This window comes from Bombyx mandarina, chromosome 21 (assembly GCF_030267445.1).
Source record: "Bombyx mandarina strain Sakado chromosome 21, ASM3026744v2".
Taxonomy (NCBI): domain Eukaryota; kingdom Metazoa; phylum Arthropoda; class Insecta; order Lepidoptera; family Bombycidae; genus Bombyx; species Bombyx mandarina.
The window spans coordinates 5679725-5690626 of record NC_143227.1 but is presented as its reverse complement, the minus strand read 5'-3'; the positions used below and the strand labels follow the sequence as shown (position 1 = coordinate 5690626).

At 36.9% G+C, this 10902-nt stretch overlaps 1 protein-coding gene across 37 annotated transcripts in view; it reads right to left on the bottom strand.

The window, feature by feature from the left end:
- Positions 1-249: 249 nt before the first annotated feature.
- gish (casein kinase I gish) overlaps positions 250-10902 on the bottom strand; it is a 40520-nt gene continuing 29867 nt past the window's right edge. For 19 of the 37 annotated variants that reach the window (XM_089736190.1, XM_089736191.1, XM_089736204.1 and 16 more), the window contains 2 exons: positions 8827-8951; positions 250-8258 (listed from right to left, as the gene is read on the bottom strand). In XM_089736190.1, the coding sequence (XP_089592316.1) occupies positions 8183-8258; positions 8827-8951 (201 nt within the window). In that variant the 3' untranslated portion in view covers positions 250-8182. The remainder of the gene's footprint in view (positions 8259-8826; positions 8952-10902) is intronic. The other 18 variants (XM_089736215.1, XM_089736214.1, XM_089736197.1 and 15 more) reach the window with 3 other exon arrangements.

Below are 10902 nucleotides of genomic sequence, written 5' to 3'. Positions count from 1 at the left end.
TGTTATTTTTATTTCATTCCGAGCATTTTCATATTTATCTACCTTTTAAACCTCTGGACTTCCACAAATAATTTAAGTTCCAAATTAGCCAAATCGGTCCAGCCGTTCTAGAGTTTTTCATTTATATATGTATAGATTGTCGTTATTGTAGAATCTTAAGCACACCGACATCGTTTTGTTCTAAAAATGACTTAACTTTAATACAGCGGGCGCGCGGCGACAAAACGAAATCATAAAGAATAAAACTAGTATCTTATAATAAGCTTTATTTAATTATGAGTTAACAAATATTTTCGTATCTTTTGAACAGGGTTGTGACCTTAACTGAATACAAGTCAAATTGCGTACGCAAATCGTTTAACCATACAAATTACAGAAGAAGAAAAGAAAAACCACTGAGAACTCTTTTTTTTTCTATGAATATTAATATTTATTTTTATACTTACAATAAGAATTCAATTCAGTTTCAAAAGCATCATTGCATTATAAATACATAAATTTAATAACTATAGCTCAAAAACCTTCCTCGTGCGTCCTCAAGCCGAGCGACTGAACATGACTTACTTAGTAAGCGAAACTTTAAAATTAACTACCCAAATAGAATATTGCCACATGAATTCTGAACAAAGTGACTGTCGTCGATATATCGACGTCCCACACGCGCGACGTCCAACACATCATTAGTGCACACGCTCAATCACATTGAATGAAGACGAAATACGAAAATTAAATAATAATGTGCATTATAAGATAGCGGGTAAGTCTTGATTAATACGAACAAAAAAAATTTAAAAAAAAAGAAAACTTATCGCACAGAAATGCGAAGATATATATATTCAGTTCGCTCCATGATATAATTACCTAATTTAATACACACAGAACCCGGATCCAACCTTACATTCTTCACAACATAACGATTTTTGGGTGAAACGTCGACCGACAATAAACACCAATTATAAATTCAGTAATTCCCTTGAGATCAAAGCACTTTGTTACATTACGATTCTCGAGCATCAAACTGTTCGTATTAAAATAACAGCCTTAACATTACTATAAAACTTCGTTACGTAGGTTGTTTCCGAAATTTCCGAGTCGGTGCTTATCACGAGACATCCATTCAATTCATTCACATTAAATATCGCGGAGCAAAAATCGTTCATTCGCTTAATAAAAGATCACACAATTTGACTTCTTTTTTTTTTTTAAATACCCGATCTATAGTCGGATTTTTTATTAGACGAAGTAAACTGACGTTTACTGTGTTGTCAGTTTTTGATGAAATAAAAATAGTGTTGTGACAAAGTGAACGATTGAAAAAACTCCTGAATTAATGAAATTGCCTCGATTGTCTAGTGAATAGTTAGTATGCCGAACTGCCGATATCGGGCACGGGGTTCGAATTTTAGCCGTGCTTTGTACATACCAACGAGTTTTCGACGAAACATTATGTTCTTATGGTATCTACCTGTACTGAATACCGAGTGTTTTAAACATTAAGAAAAACATTGCGAGGAAGCTTGTAAGACTGTCCTATTTCCAATGCATCATATAGTTGAAACTATAGATGTATAAAATATAACAATTATAGGTACATAGGTAATGAAAATAAAAAAAACTGATTGTAGTTACATACTACTAGTAACATATTATTATATTGGATCACTTTAATACAATTTTATTGTAAAATATAAATAATATTCTTTTATAGTTTGAAATTAATGAGTAACTCTTCACACTCATTGTTCATTTATGTGATTGAACGAGAACTGAACGCATCACTATTACTTTAAATATAGCAACATTATTTCACAAAGTGACATTAGCTACTGTCAGCTGGCTTCGTCTAATTAAAAATCCGACTATAATTTGATTATTCTATCTAGCAAATAGAAAGTAACAATTAGTTACACAGTTTGTTTACATTTGATTATCGCTGCACGATCGTAAAATAATCTTAACGATCAATCAAACCACAAGAATACTTTAATATTTCACAATAAGTTACCAAAAGAAGAAAAATAAACCAATATTAAACTGTATTCTTATTACTTTTTTTTCTTAATGTTTATATATTTCCGTTAACTTAAACGACAATATTCGTATTATCTTCACTCCCCCCCTCCCCCTAAAATATGAAAACGACACAACAAGATGTTATTTTTATTGTTTACATACATACATATATAAAACATTTGAACTTACCAATAGCCAAATGAATAACTCCTAATGCACGGGATACAATTTTGTGATGACTACAAAACGGTGACTAATCAAAAATACTTTATAAAAACTTTACAGCAGCCGACAACGCCGACCGCAGCGACATCTACAAACCTTACTCCTATGCGAAACACGCTTGTCGAAACTCTGCCGCTTCCGGTCCAAGCAAAAATATACACATGTATTTCATTCTAAAGCTGTATAAGCCGCGCCAATAAAGAAACGAATCTAAAATGGCGGCGGCAATCATACGCTCTCACTCTAAACTATTGCTGTCTTTAGTCGCACACGGCGCGTACTACATGCAAAAAAATATCAAAATAAATATAAAAAAATATCGACTTAGATGACTGGCAGCAAAAGTGTCTACACAAGGTGCATCCTAGATGAGACACCTCTCCCTCTGTCGGGGCACCAAAGTAAAGTAAAGTACATTCTAATTTGTTTTTTTTTATATATTTTTACAATAAACAACTTTTTCTTTCTAACTTTCTTTTCAATTGTTGACCCTACAATCTGTCAGTGCAGGTACATAGACGCCATTTTCGATTCGTTTCTTTATTGGCGCGGCTTATAATTTATCAACTCTTGACTCAGTCTATTCCGATCCGAGCGGGCGGCGACAGAGACCGTCATTTCTCTTTCTCACTATAACTTGGGCCATTACAAACGTGCGAACTGAGTCATAAATCATTTTTATCAGACCTCTCGCTCACAATTATAGGCATAACGGATCTCTCGCTCACCACACTTCTGTGTGTATAAAACTTAATATAATTACTCCCAAAAAAAACGAATTTAAAAAAGACATTTTTTCCGGGGCACTTTTTAATTCGTTAAGCATTATCAACACATTATGAATAACCGAACGAGTTTGGGCGTTAAATATCGCCCTTTAATTTTAACCAAGTTAATTTATCGAATAACGCTTCCTTGGTTCGCGTAGGATTGTCTAATGATAACTAACACAATTTTTACAAACGTTTACAACCTACAATTTACATGCACCAGTCATCAACGAGCACGTCATCTGACTACCTGAACCCGAGCAGCATCCCTTTATCGATATCGATAATTCGATCGATTAATCGATATTGTTACATTCCTTTGACGTAATGTTTTATGTCTCGGTTCGCACGTTTGTAATGGCCCAAGTATAGCAGCCCGATTTGAAGACGTTCGAAAGGGACAAAACACGGTAGACTGCGAGTTGGTGCGGAGCCCCCGTGGACGGGGCGCGGCTCGACACTAAAAGCCCTCGCCCACGGCGACTTTCTGTAGCGATGCTATCGCGTGTTCTCATCGATACAGCCGCGATGATACCGCTGGATGTGTACTTTCACCCAGTTTTTTTTTCCCTACCTATGCTGATAGCCTTGAGAGGCTATTTCAGCTTCTCCTTGACGTGTAGGTGAGCTCACTGGGCTCAAACCGGAGCGTTGTTAACACTGGCCCTAGCAAGAGCGGTGCTTCGCAGAATCTACCGCAGGATCGGAAACGCGACCCACTGAGAAGATCCGGAGAGAAACTTAGTGGGCGATCGCCCAGTTTCTATATCGCTTCAGTCGCGATGAACACGCGATTCCGAATTTCACAGAAATGTTTGTACGCTTTTGCAGCGATGCTATCGCGCATGTGTATCGATACAGCCGCGCGTTCGCATCGATTTTATCGCTCGCACGTTACAAATGCGATTAACGCGCGATAGTAGCGATGCAGAAACGCGCTTATAAAACGCGGCAGCATCGCTACAAAAAGTCGCCGTGAGCGAGGCTCCTAAAAAGCCGACCGCATTACAATTGACTTCGGCGCGGAGTCGCGTGCCCTTAGTTGAAATGTCTCACTCAGTCTTGTAGGAATACAAATGCCGGTTCGCTCGGGACTAGCCGGACGCAGCAAACCGAAACGCACACGCGTCTCTGTTAAAACTATTCCATCGGTTTTATACATAAATTATTGCACGATCAATATTATAATAATGTCACCGTAATCAAGTGGAAAATCAGCGTTCATTAAACAAAAAACAAAAAAAGACTTGTCATAAATCAATTAAAACTCTAACGTACGCTACCCCCTGACGATTGCGCGTTCGATTCAGTGTTGTCAGCTCATAAACTAAACGTAGTAAATAATGCATAAATAATTTTATTTTATTGATAAGCGGCGTCTTAGGATCGGCGCAGGCAACTCGCGCAGACGGAACTTAGCTCATGGAAATTGACTAAATAGAACTATGACGTAGGGTTCGTCCGCGGGGCGACTCGCGCACTCGGCCTGTCCCTACTCACGTACACCCGAGATACTTAAACTACAACTACTATAATAAATTATATAAATACGTGACATCCGATAAAACTTTATTTTTAGTACATACCAAACACAACACATACTACATAAATAAAAAAATACCAAAAAAACTTAATAGTTTATCTCGGACAATTGAACAAATGATCATCATATTTTCCAATCACTAACCGGCCTTGAAATTGATTTTAATAAAATAAAAAAATTGCCACAACATTTGATACTGAAACATTTGATCAGAGGGCGTTCGTCACATTACCTCAACAATACTGAGTCCAATTCCCCTACAACTCTTAGGACCAACAACAACATAGTTGTTGCAAAGTACGAGCGCGCGTGGTCTTTATTTGTAGTTGTAATCGATCATACATTTCAATTGCATTGGTACACCGAGTGTTATAAGTTTCCAAGCGATTCTTTTCCACCTGATGGTTGTCTGGATGAGATTGCTCTTAGGGCTAAGACCGCCAATTGTACTTTTTTTTGTATTTAATTTTTCGTATTGTTTCTTTTGTTGGTGCACAATAAAGAATACTCTCTCTCTCTCTCTCTCTCTCTCTCTCTCTCTCTCTCTCTCTCTCTCTCTATCAGCGCCGCGCCTGTGTGCGTGTAAAAGAAAACCCACTCCCGGGCGTTCGTTGACCCGAGCATCAGCTGTTTTTGATTTTGTGTTTCATTGCTGGTTTTTTTTAGTAATGTATTTTTTTGAAACAATCGGTCATTTAGCTGTACTAACATAATAGAGCATAAATAATACTAGTAAACGTTTTATAAATATGACATTTTTTTAATTAGAATCGATTTTTGTATTCCGTACCATCATCAAAGGTGTCATTAGTACTATCGTCTGTCTTCAATTTCGGAAGCGGTCTCCTAACATCCAGTATAGCCTATATTGACGCGTATACAGATTGGTCACACACACATCTAAGGGCGGCGCGCTATCGTACCTTGCAACAACTATACCATAGTTCGATCAACTATCTACTAATCAACTACAAAAGCAAATCCGGTTTCGTATTTACTAAAAACAATGGCTGTATCGGTGAACGTTTACAACTAACTATATTGTGATTTTATGCGAAAATGTTTTAGGCAGTACGCAGTTTGACGTCTTTACATTCAAATCAGTAACAAAAAAAAAAAAACAAAAAAAAACATCAGTCGTATGCGATCGCCGCGTCACAACCGACATCGGAATATTAATGTACCCTCAGCTTTAGTACCCGAGCCGCCATTTCCAGCGGACGTACCCTCAACACACACAGACTTATTACGAAGTCGCAAATATCTCACACGTTATGGTAATTCATTGCTTATGTAAATATACAAAAAAAAATACAAAAAAAAAAATATACAATGCTCTCCTCGCAGGAATTACGAAACGACAGATAACGTAAAAAAATAATATTTGACCGCTCCACTATACGGTATGAAGCGACACTAGTGAATAGCTATGTATTTATATGTATAATTAGGGACGGATGTGTGTCACCAGCTTTAGTTATCTCGCTGTGGAACCAAAGCTAGAGTAAAGAAAACAGAAACCCTTCACGGGAACGATCCATAGGGTTGTCTCAGTCGAAATTTTTTTTTTTATTGCTTAGATTGGTGGATGAGCTCACAGCTCACCTGGTGTTAAGTGGTTACTGGAACCCATAGAAACCACGCAAATGCGCCACCCACCTTGAGATATAACTTCTAAGGTCTCAAGTATAGTTACAACGGCTTCCCCACCCTTCAAACGGAAACGCATTACTGCTTCACGGCAGAAATAGGCAGGGTGGTGGTACCCACCCGCGCGGACTCACACGAGGTCCTACCACCAGTAATCTTTTTTTATTATAAACCCGAATCACAATTTCGAACATCCTGTAAGTCTCGCGACGCGGCTAAGGCCGGCGACACACATACCGCAACGGTGCTCGCCTGAACAACACATAGATTTAGTTCGGACCGCGCTGGAATGGACATCGCATCTGCTACTGGCTCGACGAGCCGCAGTGATCTCGTATCGAACATCAGACACACAAATTATCGAGTTACGGTCGAACGCAAACGTAATTCTCAACGGACGGGAACAAAAAAACACGCCGACTGCACGTTACGGTCCTAACTAGAATATCATACGCCCACTTGCTTTGGTAACTGAATGTTTCCCGAAATGATCAGCACCCCAAATTGCGTCTTATTCTCACGTATTTAAAGTCGAATTTTAATCTAGCTTCACGCTTCTACAGTATCATGACAGGCTGTCGTCTTCACGGACAGCGACAGACAAGAGATATTCAGTCAGTTGATTATGTCAGAACTAGAACGAGAATATCACAGGGTAATGTTTTCGATAAAATATTTTCATAAAGAAAACACGCTGTGAATAAATTTTCATCCTAAAAATTGTTTACGTATTATTTTAACAAGAAACGGCTTATTAAATTTGGGACCAGGTAAAATGGCCGCGTCATTATAAAATCTGATATTCGATTTAAATATATAAAAAAAACAACAAAATTGTTCTATTTTCACATTCGTCCAAAAATAGAACATTGTATCAATTAATTTTCCTTTTTAACTAACTAATCAAGGATGCCTGACACTTGCGAATATTAATTTGAGAACTAAGTGATTTTGGGGTTCGGCCTGTGTGTTTGTTGCAAAATAATTTATTTACAGTCACCCCGGTTGCTCACTCGCTTATTGAGTATGGATCGATTGTTGATACGTGTAAATTATATAATCCAATAAATACAGAGCGTACAGACCCTGTTAACACATTTGTAACATTTTAATCGAATCTCTTTTAATCGATATAACACTCGATTCGAATCGATACTAATAGTTTTGAAGCAGACAAATCATAATCGACATTACGAGCAACCACGAGTGGAATAGTACAATAGCGGTCTCGACAATACAAATATAAGATCGGATATTAATAATATAATAAACTTTTCAAATAAAACATTACTAATTGTAGTCGAGTTATAATTTACATTTACAATTCTTCAATACGTAAAAATTCAATGTGTTAGTAACTAAACTCTTAAGACTGGTTATATATATTTTATTGGATCCCTAGATGATATCGATTTACAATTAGACCCGGTAGATGGCGTTACCATCACATTCAAGTTTTCCAGTGACATCACAGCTTGAAAGGCTCGCTAGTGTGATACAGATATCCGTATGACCCAATTTATAATTTACATTTACAATTCTTCAGTACGTGTGTTAGTAACTGAACTCTTAGACTGATTGTATATATTTGATTAGATCCTTGGATGATATCGATTTACAATTAGACCCGGTAGATGGCGTTACCATCACATTCAAGTTTTCCAGTGACATCACAGCTTGAAGGGCTCGCTAGTGTGATACAAATATCGATACGACACAATTTTGCTATGTAAGTTTTATTTAAAAAAATATTTAAAAAATGTAGCTTAAATAAATAGGGAGTCTTATTCTTACTCTATGATAAATATTCAGGGTTCCGTATTGAATTTTTTTCGCTAGTTTTCTCGATTATTCATTCCGATCTTAGGCTTTGTAATGTCGAGCCGCGGTCCGGGTGACCGGGTGCGGTGTGGTTCGGCGGCGGCGGCGGTTAGCGCGGCGGTCGTGGGCGGGCGCGGTGACGTCACGCGACGGTCCCGCGTCACTTCCCCGCGCGCGCGGTGCACTTCTTCTTTTTACGTTTGAAGAAACAACAGCACCTGGAATAAACCGATTGCCTGCATGACGATTTTACAATGTCTGTCCGTGGACAACAGTGCCGGGTTATGTCATATTATGGAAGTCGATGTTGTGAACACGAAAGCGACGAAATATGAATTTTAGACTTTCTTGTGACATTATTTCAATTCTAATTAAATTATCTAAATAACTTTTGATCTTTTTAAAAAAAAACTAATTTAACCTACATGTAATGATTAGTGTTAGTAAATCTTCTCATAATACAATTAGTTCTTATAATTATGATTAGTAGTAAAGCAGCTGTTAAGATATTAAATTTGAATTTAAGTAAAATACAAATTGAATATTTAAACTATCAACTACTGGCGCATATAGCAAACAATATTAAAACGGAATCAATTTTGTTTCAAAATTTTGTCATCCAATTTGTTGTTTTTTTTTTATAATTTTTCTTCTCACAAAACGTCGAAGCCAATTTCGAAAAGACTAAATGTTTCATGATAAAATGATGATACGACAAAAAAAAAAAATGTTAATCGGGAAAAAAAGCGCCACGCCCGTCCTCCCAAAAGCCCAAAAGGAAAATAAAAAAAGAGATGTCCATACAGTTGGAAAACTGACTTGGTGTCGTCAATCACGTCGACCTCGTGGTGCGGCGCCGTGATGGGCGTGTTGCTGTGGCCCGCCGTCGGGTCGTCGGCGCCAAGCTCGCCATTGGTCGAGCTCACCACCTGGCGGCCAACCGGGGAACTAACCTTAACGTTTGAACTGAACACGTGTCTTCGATCCTCAAAATCCTTTCACTCTTCAATAGTACACATCCCTATCGCCGCTAAATCGGAATTACCTGTTTGAGCGGCTTAAGAGATACATCAACAAAAAAAAAAAACATTCGAGAACACTCTCAGCCGACGAATACAGACATAAATCAATATCGATAATTCTAATCGATACCAGCACTATAGTTAATGAAAATCTTATATATAGAATCACTTGTTGTGTGTGTAGATGATTTTTGAATTGATAAAATATAATTAAAATACACATATAATTAAAACGTTACATTATATTTAATACCAACAGCAGTGGTACCTGCTCATTCTCAATTCAACTCCAATTACCATAACTACAGAACAAATATAACATCTACCCTCAACACATCGACAACTATTTTCTTTACACACCGACCTAAACACAAAAATGATTTTCACGTGAATGACTCAAAAAAAAGAAAGAAAAAAAAATCGCCTAAATTACTCTATACTTATCGATCAATTGTTAATCGATTTATCATCATATTCATACGATATAGAAGCAGCACATATCTCAAGCGGTGTGGTAAGAAACTGGCAAATAAAATGCTAATAATAAGCGATCAGTGTTGTTCGTTATTTCTATGTAATAAAGCTCAAATCAATAAAGTGATATATTTATGAATGAATATTGGCAGTGCTTCGTTTGTAAGCGTTCGATTTTGTAACGGCCACTTCACACGGCGGAACTCTTGTTAATCACGGGATCTATACAAAATGCGATGTCACACAATCTATTAGTGTGTCATTAATACATTTAATTAATGTCATTAATAAATTTAATTTTGCTATAATGTAATTGAGATAAAACGAAAAACGTTTTTTAATTATACTGAAATCTTTACGGATCTTTCAATATGTTTTGTTTAGATGAGCGGACGAGCTCACTGTATATATATGGTGTAAAAATTTTTTAAGGGATTTTATGACCTGGTAACCAAGACCTTTAGGTCAAGTCTTATTTTAATTTGAAAACCTTTTTTTATGAAAAATGATATTATGAAAAGAAATGAAGTTAATTAATATGAAACCTAAAATGAAATGAGATGACATGATATGGGATGAAATATAGTCTCAGTAAAATGGCGGTCATTTACTGAGATTTTTTCAGTGGACTTTTTGGAGGATCTCAAGAAGGCCGGCTCAGCGGCTTTGTTTCATTTTCCCACATTTGTGCATTTTCACAGATACTAAGCCGTTAATAAACCACCGTTATTACACATTTAAACCTGAACACTAAATGGACAAAATAAAACAAATCACACAACTTCATTGCTCGCGTTCCCGCCAAAAGGTCAACCTGGTGTAAAATGATCATCGGAGCTCACAAACAAAGACAACGTAAATGTCGCCACTCAATTTTAGACATGATTTTCAAGTCTCAGTTTTACAATACGGCTGCCTAAGCCGAAACACATTACTGATTCACGGCAGAAATAGGCAGGGTGGTGGTACCTACCCATGCAGGCTCACACGACATCCTACCTACCACCGTTAAAACTTTATGTCGCGCGAATTTACAGAAAACGCTCGTAGGATGACGCCGCGACTCTTATCGTCCGATAATATCCATGAATTTCTTAAGCCACATACATATCTTGCTGATGACGTCAAGTATACTAGACGCATTATATATAATGCTGTTCTCATGCAAAAAGAGTCAGTTATATATTAACTGTATAAAGAAAAACTTGGTTTATGTTCGTGTTAATTGAATTCACATTACAACGTCTAGAGCAAATATAAATTAAATTCTTCAAAATAATATTTAAGCATTTCATTACGTATTATTATAATATTATAATATATAAATCTACAGTGGTTTTTACGGATGTTCCATTATAACTACTGAACCATGCATCCGATTGAC